This window comes from Suillus fuscotomentosus (genome assembly GCF_016647785.1).
Source record: "Suillus fuscotomentosus strain FC203 chromosome Unknown F5891scaffold_5, whole genome shotgun sequence".
Lineage (NCBI taxonomy): Eukaryota > Fungi > Basidiomycota > Agaricomycetes > Boletales > Suillaceae > Suillus > Suillus fuscotomentosus.
This window is the reverse complement of record NW_024539517.1, coordinates 1188606-1210502: the sequence shown is the minus strand read 5'-3', so window position 1 is coordinate 1210502 and position 21897 is coordinate 1188606. Positions and strand designations below refer to the sequence as shown.

Here is a 21897-nt window from a genome sequence, read left to right as displayed (position 1 = left end):
ACTCGGGCAGAGGCAACGTTGGTCCTTCATGACCGTTCTTTATATTTGTGTATGCTATTGCTACTATGAGCGCAGTTGGCATGTTGTACTGACTTCAACATATACTAGGTACGCTACATCGGAATACTATTTTCTATGTGCGTAGGCCATCTGCATAACACTGAAATGTGCTAATAAGTCATCTCTCGCAACCAGCATTAACATCCTGTGTATGTATCCTCAAATGTATTTACTCCTTCCGACTAACTGCATGCAGCGATTCTTCCTGTATCGATCACTGATGTAGTGGGTATTCTGTGCCGATGCCTATTCCCATTCAACTAACTACGTTCCTATATAGGAGTGAGTGATATTCTCTGCTGGTTTGTGTCCTCAAGGAAAAATGACTTCAATAGCTGTGAGTTCGTTTAAAGTATTTATTCCACCATAAAGTAACTGGGTTTTCAGGCACTATAATATGGTACATAGGTACATGGACCCCTGTCATCGTGAATGCTATGCTAGGTGGTGAGCTCACTCGCGCCTTCCTTACAGATATTGACTTGACTGAAATATCATTTGAAGTCACCATGATTGCTCGGATAAATGCCATGTATCAGGGATCTAAAAAGTTGTTTATCTTTCTTGTTGTAACCTTGCTGGCTTGCACGATAGCCTCTGGAGTTATAGTGGTGATTGAAAACCTGGGTTTTTCAGCGCGTAAGTTTCAATTATCGATGAAAGCCTGGAGAGACTCATGGATATCTACCAGAGGAGGCTGTCCTTTCCGATTACTATATTTGCATTGACTATGCGGACACGTACAAGACAAATCTGTCTTTCGAGAGTCTGATATCCACCGCTGCATGGGAGGTCTTCGCCTTGTTTCTTACACTCTGGATTGTTATAAAGCACATCCGTGAACTGCGACAATCGCCGATAGGATCGACCCTTGGGGACTGTTTCATGATGTTAATAAAGAGTCACGCGTTTTACTTTCTAGCGTGAGTTCGGTGATCTGGATGTTATTATATTGTTGCACTGAAGTTCTGCGTGTGCTAGCTTTGCTATTGTAGCTGCCTTGAGACTTGGCTCACTGTCTCAAAACATTACGGTACGCTGACTTGTGACTAACATCTGCAGCTGACCACTCTCATAATTTCTTTACAGAACTCATTATCCATAGGAAGCGATATTTACTCTGGCATTTGGTCAATCGCTGAGGTATTGCAGATGTTTGTGCTGGGACCACGTCTGATCCTGAGCATGCGAGAGTATCACGCTAAGCTCGTGGCCAGTGCCGACGAGGCAATAGGCATGACGTCCTTCAGTACTTTCCAGGTTGGTGGAGAGGTGTTGACCGGCAGATGTGTGTAGCACATAAAAACGATTCAAATCATCAACAACAGTGCTGTGCGGGGAGTACGCATGGTTGATTGTTTCGATGTGATATTCGGGCTCTTCGTACGTGCTATGTATTTGGTATTCCGAAGAGGATACAACTTTGTGTAGGCGGCTGCCCCTGCCTGATTTGGACCAGTGGTCAGTGTTACGATTTTGTCTCGTTGATTTAGCGCCTGCACAAAAGTAGTGGCAACTAAGTGACGTACACCATACCAGGCTCCAGCCTACCCATGCCATGTCAAAAGACCATCGCCCCACCCCTCCCCAAGCCCATACACAATATCTCCCGCGTTCTCCTCAACCTAAGAAACAACCAGCACATCACTTCGCCTTCAACTCCTCCCCAAGCTCTCTCACTCTCTTCTCCCACTCATGACTGTTCAATCCGTGCCTCTAGCATCCTCAGCATGCGAGAATATCATGCCAAGCTCGTTTCCAGGGCCGGTGAGGGAACAGGTGTGTCATTCATTGCTTTTCATGCTGGTGCAGATGCGAAGATGTATAGCACATAAAAATATTCAAATGATCAACCAAGGGGAGCACGCATATTAAATTATTTCGTAGTGATATTTACAATAGTCACGCTGTGTATTTCAAGTTGGTGTTCCGAAGTCATTCGGAGGATAGAATTTCTTGGACTTATATATATAAGTATGTATAGGTTCTGTACGAGGCGAAAAGTTGAAAACCGTCGGTCATCGCATAATCATTAACCGTCTGGATAGTCCCAGGATCTCACATCATCGATCTGATCAGATGTAAGTTAGTATAGTTCAAGTGCCGACTCATCACCAAGTGCGCAGTAGCAACGCTGATAACGACAATAACGGATCAAGCCCTGTAAGTATGATTGCATACAAGCTACAAGAGAATCACATACTATCAGGAAGATGCGAAATTCAATCCTGAGCAAAACATACGCACCAGCGAACCGCTACTGAATCTAAACGGAGTTGTGACATTCGGATCGTGTAGCTATAGGTAAACGAGGGAATCAGTACCTGAAATTTGAAAGTATGAAGTGGCAAGCAGTGAAATGTTTTGCAACACCAAGCTAGAAATGCGACACACCATCAGATGATCAGGCCCAGGTTCACGCCCACTGGCAGCTGTCACGGCTGATTCAATCAGGTACTGGCCCAAGCATCCCCTTCATGACCGCCCATTCTCTGTCAATACACCGCTTTTCGGACGAAGTCCTGCAGTTAGTGTGCTTACACGGCCACTGATGCCCATCTATTTGAATCCATGCATAACCTTGATTCTCGAAGGTGCTTCCTTGATCACAAGCAATGGTGCGCCAAGTTCATCCTGCCAGTATGCCACCGCATTAGTATAATCGGAGGACAATATTAATAATTTCCGATAGTCACCACTACTAGGCCACCCACTAACTAGGCCTAGGCTCGTAACCACCCCGCGGTCGATGGCGTGTCAACCTCTCGATGACAATTTCAACTTTCACATTGCTGTTGACGAGACTGCACAAATCTTGAAGCCACCTTGGCGTAGGCACCTACCAATTCTCATGATGCAGATGACTGATGTCAGGATGACGGATGCATATGGGACGAAGCCACCATTTGATGTCGGCGTTAGGAATGTCATATACATACTTGGTCTAGTACGTTTGAGTCAAAGCGGTTCTGCCGGTTATAACCGGCAGCCTGAGAACTGACCCTAGCCTGCTAGCAGTTCTACCCCCTGCACTAGCTGACTACATGCACATGGTCATGACCGCCCAAACTAATCACTATAAAAGCGATGGACGGCGATATGTCTGTACGAACTTCATACGTCCCATCCCGATATGACCATAGTTTTAAATGATCCCACTCTGTGGTCGTTCATCAGTTATTCTTCTCTCATAAACTATTTTGTAGGTTCGTGAAGTATGCAATTCCAACGGTGACATTTCAATATCAATGACTATTTATTCGCAGCTGCAAGCTCTGCTGTGGTGGTATACGACTGGGGTGAGCGAGATAATAAGTTTCGGGTGACCACTGATATGTATACAGTATTCAAGTATTAACATTCGGACAAGAGGTAAGTTGATGTCGTGACCTGCACATCTCACTAAGAATGCTTCAACAGTTCGAACTGATGTTGGTGAGCAAAGTCCTGTATCAGAATCAAATAGGACAATGCAATTGATTCGGGCAGAGGCAACGTTGGTCCTTCATGACTGTTCTCTATATCTGTGTACGTTATTACTGCGAGCGCAGTTGTTATGTTGTGCTGACTTCACCATATTCTAGGTGCGCTACATTGGAATACTGTTTTCTGTGTACGTCTGCGAGGCTATCTACATAGCATTGTAGTGTGCTAATAAGCCATCCCTCGCAACCAGCATTAACATCCTATGTATATATCCTTATCCTCAAATGTGTTTACTCCTTCTGACTAGCAGCATGCAGCAATCCTCCCTGTCTCGATCACCGATATAGTGGGTATTCTGCACCGATGCCTGCCATTCCATTCAACTACTAACTACGTTCCTATATAGGAGTGAGTGATATTTTCTACTGGTTTCAAGCGTCCTCAAGAAACAATGACTTTAATAGTTGTGAGTTCATTTGAAGTATCTGTTCCGCTACCAAGTAACTGGGTTTTCAGGCACTATGATATGGTACATAGGTGCATGGACCCCTGTCATCGTAAATGCTATGCTAGGCGGTGAGCTCACTCGCGCCTTCCTCACAGATACTGACTTGACTGAAATATCATTTAAAGTCACCATGATTGCTCGGATAACTGCTATGTATCAGGGATCTAAAAAGTTATTCATATTTCTTGTTGTAACCTTGCTGGCTTGCACGATAACCTCCGTTGTTATGGTGGTAGTTGCAAACCTGGGTGTTTCAGCGCGTAAGTTTTCATTATCGATGAAAGCCTGGAGCACAAGAGACTCATGGATATCTACCAGAGGAGGCCGTCCTTTCCGGCTACCATATCTGCATCGACTACAATTACGTGGCAAATCTGACTTTCGAGAGTCTGGTATCCACCGCTGCATGGGAGATCCTCGCCTTGTTTCTCGCACTCTGGATTGTTATAAAGCACATCCGTGAACTGCGACAATTGCCAACAGGATTGACCATTGGAGACTGTTTCACGATGTTAATAAAGAGCCACACGTTTTACTTTCTAGCGTGAGTTCGGTGATTTGAATGTTATCATCTTGTTTTACCGAAGTTCTGCATGTGCTAGCTTTACTATTATGGCTTCCTTGAGACTTGGCGCACTGTCTCAAACTCTTACGGTACGCTGACCTACGACTGACATCTGCAGCTGACCACTCTTCTCATAAATTCTCTGCAGGACTCATCGTCAGTAGGAAGTGATGTTTACTTTGGCATCTGGTCAATCGCCGAGGTATTACAGATGTTTGTGCTGGGACCGCGTCTGATCCTCAGCATGCGAGAATATCACGCTGAGCTCGTGGCCAGGGCCGAAGGGGAAATAGGCATGACATCCTTCAGTACTTTCCGGGCAGGTGGAGATGTGTTAACCGACGGATATGTGTAGCACATACACACGATTCAAATGATCGATCGATCAACCACGGTACTGTGCGCGGAGCATTATTTGATTGTTTCACTGTGATATCCAGCCTCGTCGTGCTGTGTATTTGGTATCTCGAGGAGGATAGATCTTTTTACATATTCTGCTACCTGGGACATGGAGTAGCTAATCGATACTTAATTACGAGGCCTCAGCAGAAACAGGTTTCAACTCAATCTATAATGAAAGCTAACTTGTACTACATACGACACACAAGCTAAGCGGCGCCCCACCTTGTTACCAGATCACTGTTGTGTTTCGATTCCTATCTATCAAAGGTGAAGAGACTCGGACTAGAGAAACTAAGGGCGAGAACAGAACTCAGTCTTGGTTCAAAAAGACTATAGGGTAACTATGGACCATACCTAAGGGCGAGAACAGAACTAGTAGAGTAGTAGTTAGTAAGAGTAGAGTAGGGATGTCAATAAGATAGCTCACCTCAGTCTTGGTTCAAAAAGACTGAGGGAGATTGTTCGACGAGAGGAGGAATTAATACGTTTGATTGGGACGGAGAGTCAATAGGAAACGTGTATGACGCATGGTAGGAGGAGTGTTCGTGTATGTAAAATGAAAAGGCTAAGTACGTGTAAGGGTCATATCTTGATACTCCCACTCGAACGCAAAACGCTAGAGACGCGGGCGTGCTCATTCAACTGGGTCTTCGTTTGACGATGAACAAAGAGCAAGCGAGTGTCGATGGTTGCGGAAAAGTTTTCGTGGTAGGGATTTCGTGAAGATGTCGGCAATCATATCATGTGTGGGTACATAGGGAATGATGATGGTGCCGTCGCTGACCAGATCTCGAACGAAGTGATAGCGGACGCGAATGTGCTTGGCCCGGTCGTGGAATTGAGGGTTTTTCGTTAGTGCGCGACTTCCATTGTTATCACCATATAACGTGGTGGGGGTGATCAGCGAGAGGTCAAGACCAAAATCGCATAGCAGCTGGCTGAGATGGATCTGTTCGCGGGCCGCGTTAGAGAGTGAGATGTATTCAGCTTCAGTAGACGAAGTCGCAACGACGGATTGCTTTTGGGAACGCCAACTGATGGGGGAACCGAAAAGAAAGTAGACATAGCCCCCAATTGAGCGACTGTCGTCTTTATCAGACGCGAAGTCAGAATCCGAATAACCGATGAGTCCTTGGTTGGACAAACCAAACGTTAGGGAATGATGTGTGGATCCACGAAGGTAACGAAGGAGATGGTGAAGCTGGCGGTAGTGGTCTATGCCAGGGTTACTCAGATATTTTGACAGCGCCGATACTGCATATGCAATATCGGGACGACTAACGCGCATGGCGAAGTTGAGTTCCCCAACGACACGCGCGTATGGCATGTGCGCAAATTGTTGGATTTCGGCTTGAGTGAGGGGTGCAGATGACTTCGTCAAGGAGATCCCTGGAACCATGGGGGTAGATACTGGTCGACAATCTGACATCCGAGTTTCACTGAGAATCTGTTCGAGAAAGGAGGATTGGTTGACGGTAAGGTGCTTCTTAGAGCGATCTCGTGTAATGTGCATTCCTAAGAAATGACGCGCTTCACCAAGGTCCTTCATTTCAAAACGTTTGCTCATCTCCGATTTGAAACCGTTAAGGAAATCCCGACAGTTCGATGCGAGCAACATGTCATCGACGTAAACAAGGAGCCAGATGGTCTTGTCATCTTTTCGTAAAACATACAGACTATAGTCTGCTTCGCTACGAACAAAATTAAAACCTTCTTTTCGCAGGAAATCATCGAGTGTCTTGTTCCATTGACGACCGGCTTGCTTGAGTCCGTAGATGGCCTTGAGGAGTTTCCAGACCCAATCTGGATGCTCAGGGTCTTCGAAGCCTGGAGGTTGACGCATGTAGATTTCTTCGTCAAGCTCGCCATTGAGAAAGGCGGTCTTCACGTCCATTTGATCAAGTTCAAGATCAAACTTAGCGACCATGGAGAGTAGTGCACGTACGGTGTCGTATTTTGCAACAGGAGCAAAGGTGTCGGTGTAATCTAGTCCTTCGATCTGTGTGAAACCCTGCGCAACAAGGCGGGCCTTGTGGCGGGCAATCTGGCCATTTTCGTCATACTTGTGCGAGTACACCCACCGTGAGCCGACTGCTTTTCTCCCTGATGGGAGTGGTGTTAAGACACCCACTCCTTTTTCTCCCAACGAAGCTAACTCTTCATTCATTGCGCTTTCCCAATGACCCGAATCCATTGACAAGCGAGCGGCAGCTATCGTTTTGGGGGGAAGCTTCCGTCCATCAATCTTGTTGCTGTCCGCCAAGGATACATGCTTCGCGGAGTGCTCAATGGTGACATCGGGGGTAGCACTAATACTAAGATTTTCTTCTTCAACAACCTCCTCCTCAACAGTGACCGGTACATAAGTCCAACGCCGCTGTACTGGGACATGTTTTGTTGGGATGGCAACAGTTTTCGGGACTGCTGGTCGCGCGTCAATGCGTTGACGTGTCGAACGTCGTGGCTCAGGAGATGGTACCGTTTCTACCGGAACTTCAGCAGGGACAGGGAGAACATTGTCGTTCGACTGCGGGAATGGCTGTGGAGGTTCGGGGATGAGAGGAGCAGAAGTCGGAAGTACTCCCACTGAAACGGTACTGGGTCCTGGTAGTGTAATACCGGAATCATCTTCTCCAGGTCGTGTGGTTCTGAAGCCGTCTTCTGATATCGGCAAATCATGTGGCAATGCGAGGGTGGGCTGCTGCATTGCAATGCGCTGGTTGTGTAATTCAACGAGGGGCGAGAGAACTGAGTTGGGTGTGCCGTAGAAGAATTTTTCATCAAAAAGGACATTTCGAGAGCGCACCGTCTGTCGTGTCGCTGGATCCCATAGAAGATATCCCGCATCTTTGACGTGCCCCAGTAGGAAGCACCGTCTCGAAACAAAGTCGTACTTGTGGCGATTGTCGTCTGGGATGTGAGCATATGCGAGGCAGCCAAACGGACGTAGGTGCGAGACATTTGGTAGTTCACCATAGAAGAGTTCAAACGGCGTTCTGTTGTCAGTAGCTGACGACGGGAGGAAGTTCTTGATGTATACTGAGTTGAGGATGGCGTGGCCCCAGAACGAACGAGGAAAACCACTCTGGTGATGGGCACTTAATGCTCGGGTGGCAATGGTCTGGTGTCCACGTTCGGCAACACCATTCTGTTCGGCTGTATGAGGCATCGTAAGTTCGTGCTCAATTCCTTTACTACGCAGGAATTCAATAGTAGCGTGAGAGACGTATTCGCCACCGTTGTCACTGCGGAGGCGTTTAACTCGTTGCCCTGACTGGTTTTCAATCCAGGCGATATATCGCAGAAGGTGCGAGTGTACCTCACTCTTGTGCTTAATGAGGTAGATAGTGGAATAACGCGAAAAATCATCAGTGAAGGCAACAAAGTATGTTTCGCCGGACGGGGTTGCAGTGTTGACGGGTCCCCAAACGTCAGTGTGAACAAGTTCAGCGACGTGCGTTGCACGGTGTCGAGCATGAGACGGGAACGGCAATCGTTTTTGTTTGCCCATTAGGCACGACGGACAGTCAATGTGGTCACCAGGTCCTGTAGACTCGTCTAACAGGTTAAGTGACAGTCCTAATACAACCTTCTCAGCTTTGCGCAAGGTGGAGTTTGCGGCATGGCCCATGCGTGCATGCCATACAGCTAGTGGTAATGGTGTAGCCGAGGTGGACCTGGTGGCAAAGGCCGTATGGGTGTGCTTGGCTCGAAGGTAGTATAGACCGGCAGAGCATTCCACACGTGCGATCACAGTCTTATCAGCACGACGCATTTGTCCTCCTTCAGCATCCGTTTCGAAGAAAATTCCCTCCGACGCTAGAGCAGACACTGATATCAGTGTGCACCGTAGGTCTGGTACGTGGAGGAAAGGGAGTTCGATAGACTCATGTCTTCCGTCGAGCACTAGCGTGATGAATCCCCAACCTGGGGCAAGAACAGTATCGTCATTCGCAAGTTTCACGATTAATGGAGGGTTGTAAGTTCTGTAGCGAGTGAAGAGGGAGTGATTGGATTCCATATGTGCGGTGGCGGCAGAGTCTACGTGGAATTGAAAAGAAATAGTGCTCGTATTAGAGAAACTAGCAGAGTGTGTAGGAAGACGAAGAAACGATGGAATGCCGTCAGGTTGTCCTGGTAGGGGAACTGATATGTCAGTACCTTGTGAAGGTGAGGGGGGAATGCACGCTGACGTGTTTGATGAGTCGGATTTTGCTAGACGAGCACGGCAGTTGTTCCAGATATGGCCTGTGCGCTTGCAAGATCCGCACGTCGAGCGCCACGACAACTCCCATTTATCTCCCTTGGAGGCGTCAAAATCCTTCGGTTTGGCACGCTCAGTAGGTTTACCTGCTTTCGCCACCCTAGCAGCCATGGCTGTGTGGTGCGCATGTGGGTTTGCAGAGCCGAAACTTGCATAATATTGTTCCGAGTTCCTGATCTGGCTGATGACTCCTTCCAGCGTTAGCTTCCCGGTATTGGCGTCAGCACTATGGAGTATGAGCTGGGAAAGCGGCGCATAGAAGTCGGGAAGGGCACGCAGTAGCGCTTGGACAAGGGTATATTCGTTGCACTTCCATTCGATGGATTCAATGACCTTGAATTGGGCCTTGATGTCCGTGATCTCCTTAATGGTCTTGGTAAGAGAGTCGCTATCAGATGCTTTGGGAAGGTCAAAGATACGGCCCATGAGGCTCGTAAAGCGGATGCCAACAGACGCCTGATACTTGTCTTCTAGCGCTTTCCAGATGACGGCTGGATCAGTGACACCCATGAAGTGGATGAGGTCACTTGAGTGTACCGTCATACCAAGGAGTCCTTTGGTTATGCTTTGGCGTTCTCGGAAAGAAATGACGTCCGCGCTCGCATCATGTGCCGCGAGGCGTTTGTTGAAGTCAGCCTCAGTCTCAGTGGTGCTTCTGGTTGGGCGCGGAGGACCCTTCTCATCTCCTGAAAGGAGGCGCCAAAGGTTGAAGAGCGAGAGCCAAAGGTCCATGGTCGTTACCCACGAGGTGTAGTTGGAGCCATTGGCGTCCAGAGGAGGGTGAGGAAAAGATGTTGGAATCCGGATGTTGGACGACGATATGGTGGACATGACAGGTGTCGAACGATGTGTCGGCGATGGCGACAATAGAATGGGAAGATTCAATGGGTGTGGTAACGAGCGAGTTGGTACGACAGGCGTTAATGGCGGCGATGGCGGCAAGGGAATGGATAAGATCCGCAGGTCAAGCGGGGATAGAGGGCGACCTTGTTCCAGTTCGGAAAAGGTCGGAGAGGCTCAGATAAGGCGAGTGGAAGCGAGAAACGAATGTATGCCTAGTCTGAGCCAGGGCTCATAACCTATCAAAGGTGAAGAGACTCGGACTAGAGAAACTAAGGGCGAGAACAGAACTCAGTCTTGGTTCAAAAAGACTATAGGGTAACTATGGACCATACCTAAGGGCGAGAACAGAACTAGTAGAGTAGTAGTTAGTAAGAGTAGAGTAGGGATGTCAATAAGATAGCACACCTCAGTCTTGGTTCAAAAAGACTGAGGGAGATTGTTCGACGAGAGGAGGAATTAATACGTTTGATTGGGACGGAGAGTCAATAGGAAACGTGTATGACGCATGGTAGGAGGAGTGTTCGTGTATGTAAAATGAAAAGGCTAAGTACGTGTAAGGGTCATATCTTGATACTATCAATGTCTTATAGCAATTAATTGCCACGTGGTCATGTACACCCAGTCTACATATATGCCAGCCTAACCATGCCACGTCAAAAGACCCATCGCCGCACTCATCTACATATATGCCAGCCTACCCATACCACGTCAAAAGACCATCGCCCCACCCGTCCCCGAACCCATATACAATATCTCGCGCCTTCTCACCAAAAATCCCCAACCTAAGAAAGAAGCAGCACATCACTTCACCTTCAACTCCTCCCCAAGCTCTCTCACCCTCTTCTCCCACTCACACGACTCTTCAATCCGTGCTTCTAGCACACGTATCTCTTCAAGGACGCGCGCGAGGTATTTGGCTCCTGTGTCCTCTGTTGTTAGTTCACGTTCGCCATCCCCCGCAATTGGTTCGCTTTCGCCAAGCGGTGTCGTCAGTCTGTTCTCACCACGCCCCTCATGAGCCCGAGGCGTAGCAATCCGGCTAAAGGTCCAACTGCCCGTTCCGTCGCCCGTAAGAGTCAATATATGCGTGTGGTACTTTGTCAGAGACGGTCTGTATGCATCAACATTATCAGCATCGACACATAAAAATCACGCAGAGACGCACCGCAAGGAAATGGTGATCAAGGTGATCCCTAACGCCTTTGCGTGCTCGTACATCTGGCCCTCGACGTCGGAGCTCACGGCGGATGTGCATTCTGGTGCGTTTCAGATTAGATCAGATGCCAGTAAGGGAGGTAAGAAACTCACCGTCTAGAATTGCGAATTTGGGACGATGGTAGTAAAGGCGAGCCATCGCAAGCTGTTAACAAGAAGGTCAATATCATTCCATCTCGTTCCAGCACCAAAAAGAAAGAAACTCCAAACTCACCCTCTGCTTCTCCCCCCCACTCAACACATCCCTCCACTCCTTAATCGCACCCCACCCGCCCTCTCTATCCACCAAATATCCAAGGTGAGCAGCATCCAGCAAGCTTTCGAGTTCTGACAGCGCCGCGGGGGACGCAGTGAACTCGGATACGGAATGTGGGTATATGATTTGGGATAAGAGGGACCCTGTGGGGTGGTAGGGACGTTGGGGGATGACAAATACACCTGGACGGCCATCTGCGTCGTTTGTGGGACGCGTAAGTGCATCATAAACAGGACGCGCAACCGTGCCATCGGTACACATAGAGCCCCTGAGCATCGAACGACTTCCAGGTGCCCAAAGCCCTGCCAAAACACGTGCAACGGCCGTTTTCCCAACCCCGTTAGATCCTGTGATCATGAGGTGCATACCTGGTCGGAGCGTGAGCGTGAGTGCGCGGACGAGGGTGGTGTTTGGCCCTGAGAGAGTTTCTGAGGAAGTCGCTTCCAAGGATGGGGCTGGGGGGATTGGTTCTGCGTGAGCTTGAAGCTTGGAGGTAGTGGCTAAGGAATGAGAAGGTGTGGGTGAGGGTGAGTTGGGAGAGGTCAAGGGATCCTCTGGAATGCATATATCCACGTCCTTCAGCGCGAATGTATCGCCGTCCCCTGAGAGTGCAAGAGGGAGAGGTGGGAGGTTGTGAAGAGTTGAAAGGAGGGTGTAGAGTCTTTTGGTGGGTGGGTGAGTTCATCGAGTGATCCAGGAGACACAACGGAATAAGACGAGCAATCCAAGAAACCAAAATGAGACCCATAAGCATACCCCCAAGCAACACAAAGCACTCACCGCCCAGTCAACCCAGCAACCTCTTGCAGATCTTTATACGCATACATGAGTCTCCCACCCGCATCTGCGAGGGAGAGGAGAAGGCGTCGGTTGGAGATGTAGGCTGTGTGAATTTGTTAGCTACGTTTGCTCGTTGAAGGATATAGAGAAAGGGAGATGAGGATCACGCCAAGCACCAAAACACTCACTTTCTGTCCTGGCAGCAACGATACCATCTGCGTCGCTCTTCTTGTTTCGTCCCCGCTTTCCCTCTCCACACTTTCCCTTTCCATCCACGACACCCGCATCACGGGAGCGTTTCCTCGTGATAAGCAACGGTACGGCTATCAACCCGTACCCAGCGGCGGACCAGAGGTATTTGATGACGAAATCTTCTGTCCATTCGTATGCGATGCGGATCTGTGAAGGTGTTAGTTGAAATGGGATGGGTGAGTTTGGGATGAAGAGGGATGTATGTAAGAGATTGGTCGGAAGAAAGCACAATGGATGAGGGTAATGATGGACAAGTGAGCAGAATGATGATGTGCGGAAAGATAGGAAGCAAACCTTGTATATCGAATTGACATGTTTGATCAATCGCAAATACGTTCTCGTCAGTATATCTCGTTCGCGTGCACCTCCGTCGTAGAACCTGCATTGGCATCAGATGATGGCCATGGCAGCAGAAGGAAGTGCACCTACGCGACTTCCTCGCTTTCTCTCCCGACGCGTCCGACGCCAGCTCTATATTCGCCTTCCAGACGGGCTTCTACAGCTGCGAGACGACCAAATGCAGGTGTCACGGCACGGAGGATCTAGATGAATGTTAGGGTTGTTCCTAGAACATAGTAGTGGACAGACCTTGGCAGTAATATAATAATTGATAAAAAGTAGTACGGTGCCTCTGAATCCGAGAGACCTTGCGAGTTGGGAGGTGAAGAGAAGGAGGTCGAGGGAGGGTTTCATGAGATTGCCGCTAGTACAAAGAATTAGTTCTATCCAGGCGGAGGGATGAAGGACATACTATATACCAGCGACACTCTCTGCCCAAGCGTCGACGTCTGCTGTGATGTACTGGTCGATGCCATGGAGGGGAACACGGTAGTAGCGGAGATAGGGAGCGGAGGAGAGGTAGAGGTCGTGGATGTATCGAGTCAAGCGGGTTCTAAACCTGAGGGAGAGTGTAGATTGAAGGTGGCGAATCTGAAGAGCGTATAAATGGGGATAGAAGGGGAGTTGGGGAGGATACATACCATGGAGTTTGTATATATACTTGGTATAGCGAGTGCGAACCATAGAGCGAGGCCGGTCAAGAACCCTTTGCCGTCTGCACTGACCAAGTCTCTTACTATGCGACCATCTAGGCGGGCGACAGCTATGCTCAGCACAGTACGAAGAACGAGAAATGTAGAGTGAGCAGTGAGTAGGAGTGCTTCACGAGTGTAAAGCGAAGGGAGAACGATTCGCAGGAGCGAACGGAGTTGGTGCACAAATGGAAGACCCAGTCCTGGAGTTGCATTCACCAGCGGAAAGTGAACAGCGTTGATGGCAAGCTCGCTTTGACTGTACGTTGGTGTACTGCTTGTCTTGTTCCTAAAGGGTTTAAACAGTCTAGACCGAAGAATGAGAACTGTTGCGATCAGAACAAGCAATGGTCGTCGTGATGACTGGTGTCGAAATAGTTCATTAGGGTTGAGCGGTTTCGAGAATATCGCCATGCTCGCTGTACGTTACAGCGAGCAGTGCAGGCGAACTTCATCATGAAGCGCGCGTCGAACGAGCATGTGATTACTGGATCGGACTCGGATCGGTTAGCACTGACTTGTACAATGTTTGCACGTGGCACCCTCACACTTAGCGTCTCTTCATTGCAGATTGCAGTAACTACAGTCTTCAGAAGGCACAACTTAGGAACTCGGACGTTGGAACTTGCTAGTACGTTGTGTTGCATCTTTTCCTGGTATTCACTTATACTTATATTCATACAAGGATGTCAACCGACTTGACGAATTCATTCATTATGTCCACGTACTGTCTAACATTAATAGCAATGGAATGCACTGACCTATCCGAACTCTATTAATTCAGTGTTCGATCTCATCACCTCGACCATCGTATCGCTGAATCGCTGAATCGACAACTTTCGTCCGGTCATGCCTAGGCGGCCCCTCACAAGGACTCTGATCACTCCGCTTGGACATGTAAAGCAACGAGTGACTCAAGGGGTTGATCATGTGACTGCCTGTTGCATGGCCCAGGCCGGTCACTACGACAAAGATCTCCAAAACCCTGCCACACCTCGGTGTCAAGTAATTCGATACTCATCTCAATCTTTACTCAACTATTCACGTCAAGTTGAGCTCGATGATCCGTATAACTTATCTCTGGCAAATAACTCGATCCTGATGCTCATCCAACGCTGTAACAGATTGAAGCTTTCAAACCGATGTGGTTGCTTCAAGGACAATGCACTCACGTGTTCCATGGTCCACATCCGCTAGTGACCTCCACAAAGCGTCCCTGTACGAACGCCACAAACGGCTGTCTACCGCAAAGCACAGTGGAACGACCACAGTCGGGAATCGTTTTATATACCTCCCCCAATACCTCCCCAGTGCCATCATCATCTCAAGTTGAAACATACATTCACCTCAGACAGAATCAACTAGCACCACCACTCATATTCTTCTATAACCAATCATGTCTAAGGTAGGCCTAATCCCTCGTGCACTAACTTGAAGACTGACTCGGACGCGGAATATTTAGACCTACATTTGCTCTGCTCATCCTGGCTGCAACGCAACTTTTACCAGGTTCATCGACTTCAAGAGACACGAGGCCACATATTCATCAGAGTACGTTTTTCTCCTTCTATGCTATATAGCGTACCTCACTCACATTCGCTTACACAGTGGGTATATCTGCACCTGGCCCGGCTGCGACTTTGCGACAAAGAGGAAATTTAACTATGAGATCCATTCTGCTAAGCAGTACGTGTTCATTCATCACTGTCATTGATTCCACCTTGTCGACATTTTTTTAGTACGGGCGAGCAACGCTACATCTGTCCTCACGATGGTTGCAACTACAAGACCCACGACCCCGCTGGCTTCACGCGCCACCGCCAGAAACAACATGGGTATGTTGCTCTACCGCGCGGTCGTGGTGTTCCCTCCACAAAAGGGTCAGGTGGGATTAAACCGTCATCCCAGCCACCGGCACAGCTCCAGCCCCCGGCAGAGTTTCTTCCCCCTGCTACATTCTCCCAATACCAGTTCCAATTTCAAGCCACGCAACTGCAACCCATGCAGCTGCAACCCATGCTACCGCAAACAATGCAACTGCAACCTATGCTACCGCAACCCATGCAACTGCAGCCCATGCCACCGCAGCCCATTCAACTGCAGCTCATGCAATCGCAACCCATTCAATCGCAACCCATGCCACCCCAGCCCATGCAATCTCATCCCACTGAACATAAACTCCAACACACTCAATACCAAACCCCTCCACCTATCTACGACTCATTATTGGGAGTCTTATACGGCTCAACAGATACCGCGGATGACTATACCATGTATACTCCACCCGCGAGGACCTCCAACGGGTGGACTGAGGGATGCATGTGTCCTGAATTAATGCAGAGACGCCCTTCGGAGATGCTAGGGTATGAATATTAGCGTTATTAGTTTTCATGATCTTTAGAAGTGAGAATCATTTGTTATCTTTTTCTTTCCTCGTCGGTGATTTTCGTTCGTTTATGTACGGCCTCGGATTCTGTATCCTTCTACTTGTTTGTATATATCATTTATCACTTCTTTTTGTCAAAGAAATACACTCTTATCAATGTAACACATTTCAAGTTTTAATTGAAACATTTACCTCTCGATTCGCGCTCTCAGCGCTCCGAGTCATGCTCCGCAAACTGTATATTTCCTAATAATAGGCACGCAATTACGTAAAGGCTTCTTGCTAACAACACTCACAAGCTGTGGCAGTGCGTAGCTTGGAACCGTTCTTGTATCAGCAAATGAATCTAGTCCTTCCAATGATACTTCCCGCATGGCTTGGATGATGAAGCTCACGTCCTAGTCTGACCACGTTTGTATTGCTCCAATACTAATTAAAATTCAAAGTTGATTTCAATATCTCGAGTTCTCAACGTTCCCGCCAAATGAAAATCCATTCGTTCATGCACTATTCCAAATTCAAACTTTACCAGTCCGTCTCAAGTGCGTCCATCGACGGTTTGCCTCATAGACGGACTGGTTACAGTTCCAGGGTACCCAAGATTTGCAAGTCCTCGTACTGGTGCCCGTGCTAAGGATAGGCCAAACGCAGGTACCCATACCCCGCACCACCCGACTCACATTCACCTGAGGGTGCGTATCCGGGTATACAGCCTTATCCGTGTCATACCCTACGCTAGAGCTGATTCCAATCTCGTACAGATGATCAATTGAGTAACGGAATGCGGATGCACCAGTTATGAAGAGAGGGAGGGACAATAATTTGATTTCAAAATAAAATAGAAAGAGAGGGGAAGAGTATCATTTGTCTATCGTCCAGCCTCGATCAAGATGTCAACCCTCACAATCCCGAAGCTTGCAGATGAACTCTTCTTGCGACCCATCGTAATATCGATGGACAGCTTGGCCCTGTCAGTCCTTATGTCCTATGTCCGCCAACGCAGGGATCGATCGGAGACCGGTACGCTCATTATTTTGATACTAGATCATATCGCTCATGCAATTGTCTTCGCAGATAACCATCTGTGTTACATCAGATATCCTTGCCATGGGTGCTGATCATCTCAAGGATAAAGAGGAGGAGTTTTCGTCAGACCGCAATAATGCAAACGACCCACGCTTCGCCTCTTGGGGTTTTGTATGCACGGACCTTCCTCAACGCTTGCGCTGTGCTCCTTGCATCTGCACTATCTCAGTGTCCAATTTCGACGCTCCTCACCACGCAAATTCGTTGCTTCTGCTTTGCTCTGGACCACTCCGATCAGCTTCAAGATGTTTTGGCTAATCTCGAGGCGCCTCCTCGGGGGGTTTGGCAGAGACAGGCACCAGCCTTCTACCTCTACGCCTATCCTGGTCATCAAACGCATTCCTGGCATGAAAGCCATGTTTAATGGTATTCTTCCCTATGGTATGCAGCTCACCTGACTTATATTCGCTCACGCAGTGCGTACTTCGGCATACTTGGACGTCAAAACTTGCTGGTACGTTATGTTCCTGATATTCAATGATGCTTCTATTCATGCAAGGGTGTCAACCGCAGACAACAAATCTCCACTTTGCTCCATCAACGTACTGCAGGCTAACTTTACTAGTAGCAATAGACAAAAATGCACTGTCGGACCTGTACGGACTCTGATCAATCGCGCGTCTGATCTCATTCCTTTGACCATCTCACTGCTAAAATCGACAACTCTCGCCCGGTCATGCATACCAGGACCGAACTTTCAAATCACCTAGTGAATTAAAGGATTGGTCAAATCACATTAAAGGATTGGTTGGTCGAGTGAGTTCCTGTTGCATGGCCCAGGCCGGTCACGACGACAGAGACCTCCAGAAATTTTTCGGACCTCGGTGTCGACATCCATGTCGGTCTCTACTCGATTCTCCACGTTAAATTTCGATCGACGTGCATATCTCTGGCAAATAACTCTATCCTGGTGTTCGCTCGAGGCTGTAACAGATGATAAAGCATTCAAACGGATGTAGTTGCTTCAACAACAATGCATTCACGCGTTACATGGCCCACATTCATTAGTAACCTCCACAAAGCATTCTTGTACGAATTCCACAAGCGTCTAGCCACTGAAAACCACAACTCTGCATGTGTTTGCCAATCGCAAAGCACAATACTACGACCACAGTGGAGTCCACAAGCGTCTGTCCACTGAAAACGTGGGTTTGTCCATCGCAAAGCACAATACCATGACCACAGCAGGGAATGGTATATATACCTACCCTAATACTTACCCAGCACCATCATCCGCTCAAGTTCAATCGTACATTCGCCTCACAAGTGGTATCCTCACTCGTATTCTTATATAACCAATCATGCCAAAGGTAATCCTAATCAGGCGCATACTTCATGCATTGACTTGAAGACTAACTCTTGTAATATTTAGACCTACGCTTGCTCTAGCTGCAACCAAACTTTTCCCAAGTTCGCCGACTGCAAGATACACGAGGCCATGCATTCACCAGAGAAGTACGTGTTTCTTCCCTATGGTATGCAGCTCACGTTACTCATATTCGCTCACGCAGTGCGTACTTCTGCACCTGGGGCGGGTGTAACTTTGTGACGTTGCATAAATCAAGCTTCCATATCCATACTGATGGGCAGTACGTTGTCATTCATCACCATCACCGATTCCACCTGATCAAGTATTTTATTTTATTTTAGTACGGGCGAGCAACGCTACATCTGTCCTAATCATGGGTGTGACTACAGAACTCACATTCCTTCCAACCTCACGTACCATCGCAAGAAAGAACATGGATTTGTTCCGGAGCCGCGCAATCGTCGTGACCCGGCCCAGTCGTCGTCCCAACCTCCGCCGGCGGCAGAGCCCCTTCCCCTTGGTACATTCTACCAATACCCATACCAACTCCAACGCATGCAGCCGCAACCGCAACCGCAGGCAATGCAATCCTATCCCTCCCAATACCAACCCATCCAATCGCAGGCCATGCAATCATATCCCACCCAATACCATTACCAACCCCAATCCACTCACTACCAGCCTCCCCAACCTATCCACAACCAGTCGTTGAAAGTCTTATACGGCCCAGCGGATACCGCGGACGACTACACCATGCATACCGGACCCGCTCGGGCCCCCAATGGGTGGACTGAGGGATGCATGTGTCCTGAGTTGATGCAGAGACGCCCTTCGGAGATGCCAGGATATGAGTATAGGCGTGCTTAGTTTTGCATCATCTCAAGAATCGAACGTAATTTTGTGTCGCTTTTTTCTTTCTTTCTTCTTTTCTTGGTGATAGTCGTTCTTTGGTTTTCGTTTGTTTGTGCACCATGAGGAACTCTGGGCACCCTTCCACTCGTTTATATATTTCATTTATCACTTTGCGATGTTTTCCCTGGAGGATAATACATTCTTTTATATGTAATTCGTTCTAAGTTGCGAATGTTCGCCTCTCTCAAGTTTGATTCAGGCGCGATCACTGCTCATTAATCATGTTTTATGCATACATGTGACCTTATGATTAGATTGTGGTGTAAACACTGGTACGAGGACGGTGGCCTCTACAGAAAAACGGACCGATCGAGAGTACGGTATCGTGTAAATTAGGACATTTTTTTTGGCTCTACATAACCAACGAATATTGTCATGGTCCACACATGAGGGTCCTTGCTTGCCTTCACACTGGTTGCGAGCGCGTCCGGTGATCGAGGGTGGAGGTGCTTCACAGGGATGACTTATACCATGAGTGGTATCGGTTATAGGCGGTTCCGTCGACTGCATGTTCCAGGTCCCTCAACAGATGATTCCAATTTGGACAGAAAGTAACACCGGAGTCTCGGATGGCAGAAATGTTACTGTCTGGAGCTACCTTCTGGCAGACAGTTGCAAGATAGTCCCGCATCATCACCATGCCCTTCTCGATCATGGTATCGACCGCATCCATATCTTGTTTCGGTAATAAGGTCTGCAGCGAATGCATCAATAAAGCAACTCAGATGAGTATTTTGTAGATATACTTACGCCACGTGCCAACAATTCATTGTCAACATCAATGTTGATCGGCTCGTCTCCCCGGACCCAAACGTGGAATTGAACAGATGCGAGGTGACACCATGTATGGCCTGCGACCACAACGGGTTGATCAAGAGATTGTGCTGCAACACCTTGAAGTGAAAGGAATGAAGAGCGTGAAAGATTGTCCTGGAGTAGCATCTGCCATGCTTCTGACATATGGTTGATGTTCTTCAATCACAACCATTATGACCATCAAGACTTCTGGACGGGAGGTGATTTCATATTTTATTTTCCGAAGAACAGAATCTGTGTCCTGGGCGAATGAACATTCCCCGACGACAAGGACCTTCTGAATCCACTTATTCCAGGTCACCACATTCATCTCAACTGACAGGTCTGGAACAGCAGATGCAGATATCAGCGTAAGGACCCTGGATACTGTGATGTCCACAGAGTAGCCCGAGTCACAGTGTTCGAGATCATACATAAAATGACGGAATATTGAATCCAGGTGAAGGAATGGAACTTCGTGAATACTGTTGAACTTTTCGACGAGAAGGATGTGTTCGTCCTCGAAGTAACTCAATCTACGATGATGTGGTGTTAGTCATGAGAAGTAAGACATTCATCCTAACCTTGGCCTTCCTGGTACTGTATCATTCTCTTCGATGATGTGTTCTACTGTCCAGTATACCCCATAATGGACATCAGAAAACTCCTGTTACGATGATCAAATGACTGTTCACGCTCCACCCATGAATTCGAACATACCGCAGACTCTTGCTCAGGGTTTGGCTCCGTAAGGAACTTCAGCACGTCCCTACATTGATCTTGAAGATTGAACATCACAAATAAGCGTAAGCCTTGGGTAAGTGTAGGCTACAAATACCAAAATCAATGGGGTCGAGTTTGGCGACCTGTCTGAAAGTGTCCTCCAAAATCAAGTCATCTGGCAGTGAATCCAAGTCTGATGCTGAAATCCCGACAGCAGAATCTGAATCTGAGTCTGGACTCCCGATAGTAGAAAGCATGTTGGAAAGTAGGCCGATCTTGCTCTGTATTGTTCAAGTTTTTCTGGGTGCGCAAGGTCAACTGTGTCAATCTACTGATTTATTGTAATAGGGGTCAAGCAACTCCAAATTTCAAACGTGTCTGCGGAGATTGAAATATTTGATTGTCAGCAAGATGTACGACAGACTTACACCAGGTTACAGTGGACAGGAAGCTCGGCCAAGGGGGATATCTCGGGCAAGTCCTTTCTCCGAAACGGTGAAACCCTCCTGTTTCCTAGTCAACTCCTTGTCAAATTCCCACGATGTGTAACTCTCTGGGGCGACTTCGTGACATTCAAGTTTTTTTCTCTGCGCCTTCCGAAACTAACTCTCCTCTCTCAGATATTATGTAAACAAAGTTCCATACCCTTGACAAGTATGCTCCAATCCCCAAGATATACGCACTTATATATTAGAAATGCACTCGGTTGTCCGGTGGACTCCTCGCGGCCATACTTTGATCGCTCCTTGTCATAATGTATGACAATCTATTAGAACTTGTAGAGAACTGCCCCGACATTCAAAGCACGGCCATCAGCATGCAACTCAAGCTGACCATCTAGCAGGTCTCCTCATCACTTTCACCATCTCTCCTCGCCTTCGACGATTCAATGTCTGTAGTATCGAACTCTATCAATGCGTCTGTACAGAGTGCGATAATTAAAAACTTTCTTTGTCAGTGACATGGCCGAGTCGGGCAATCAGCACAACGAAGAGGTAGAGAAAGAGGTGTGATGTCGAGCTCACCGGTGGTCAGCGCACTTCGTCGGGATGAAGGAGACGGATCCACCACCCTATGGCACACA

General features: G+C 48.0%; 5 protein-coding genes across 5 annotated transcripts; 3 read left to right on the top strand and 2 right to left on the bottom strand.

The window, feature by feature from the left end:
- Nucleotides 1-10869: 10869 nt before the first annotated feature.
- Nucleotides 10870-14016, bottom strand: F5891DRAFT_1182609 (ABC transporter transmembrane region 2-domain-containing protein; the record flags this gene model as incomplete). The annotated part of the gene is made up of 11 exons (XM_041366192.1): nucleotides 10870-11179; nucleotides 11234-11324; nucleotides 11377-11428; nucleotides 11498-12200; nucleotides 12320-12422; nucleotides 12508-12718; nucleotides 12866-12950; nucleotides 13001-13113; nucleotides 13160-13274; nucleotides 13323-13501; nucleotides 13552-14016. The coding sequence occupies 11 exons, from the start codon at nucleotides 14014-14016 to the stop codon at nucleotides 10870-10872; spliced, it is 2427 nt and encodes an 808-aa protein (XP_041231937.1).
- A 982-nt stretch (nucleotides 14017-14998) lies between these two features.
- Nucleotides 14999-15978, top strand: F5891DRAFT_975759 (uncharacterized protein; the record flags this gene model as incomplete). Its single annotated transcript, XM_041376558.1, has 4 exons — nucleotides 14999-15007; nucleotides 15065-15153; nucleotides 15211-15288; nucleotides 15342-15978. The coding sequence occupies 4 exons, from the start codon at nucleotides 14999-15001 to the stop codon at nucleotides 15976-15978; spliced, it is 813 nt and encodes a 270-aa protein (XP_041231936.1).
- Nucleotides 15979-16975: 997 nt separating this feature from the next.
- F5891DRAFT_1182607 (uncharacterized protein) lies at nucleotides 16976-17438 on the top strand (the record flags this gene model as incomplete). The annotated part of the gene is made up of 3 exons (XM_041366191.1): nucleotides 16976-17008; nucleotides 17063-17185; nucleotides 17244-17438. 3 exons carry the CDS (start codon nucleotides 16976-16978, stop codon nucleotides 17436-17438), a joined length of 351 nt encoding a protein of 116 aa, XP_041231935.1.
- A 957-nt stretch (nucleotides 17439-18395) lies between these two features.
- On the top strand, nucleotides 18396-19511 carry F5891DRAFT_560551 (uncharacterized protein). Its single transcript, XM_041372267.1, has 3 exons — nucleotides 18396-18529; nucleotides 18586-18663; nucleotides 18725-19511. Exons 1-3 carry the CDS (start codon nucleotides 18513-18515, stop codon nucleotides 19248-19250), a joined length of 621 nt encoding a protein of 206 aa, XP_041231934.1. The 5' UTR covers nucleotides 18396-18512; the 3' UTR covers nucleotides 19251-19511.
- F5891DRAFT_1244629 (uncharacterized protein) lies at nucleotides 19305-21070 on the bottom strand (the record flags this gene model as incomplete). Its single annotated transcript, XM_041369782.1, has 6 exons — nucleotides 19305-19989; nucleotides 20046-20225; nucleotides 20278-20626; nucleotides 20675-20757; nucleotides 20811-20869; nucleotides 20929-21070. The coding sequence occupies 6 exons, from the start codon at nucleotides 21068-21070 to the stop codon at nucleotides 19747-19749; spliced, it is 1056 nt and encodes a 351-aa protein (XP_041231933.1). The 3' UTR covers nucleotides 19305-19746.
- Nucleotides 21071-21897: the final 827 nt, after the last annotated feature.

What these genes read in the sequence shown, in the direction of transcription:
- F5891DRAFT_560551 (XM_041372267.1), top strand. An exon ending in CATATCCATACTGATGGGCA is followed by an intron (nt 18,664 to 18,724) that starts GTACGTTGTCAT and finishes ATTTTATTTTAG; the next exon opens with TACGGGCGAGCAACGCTACA.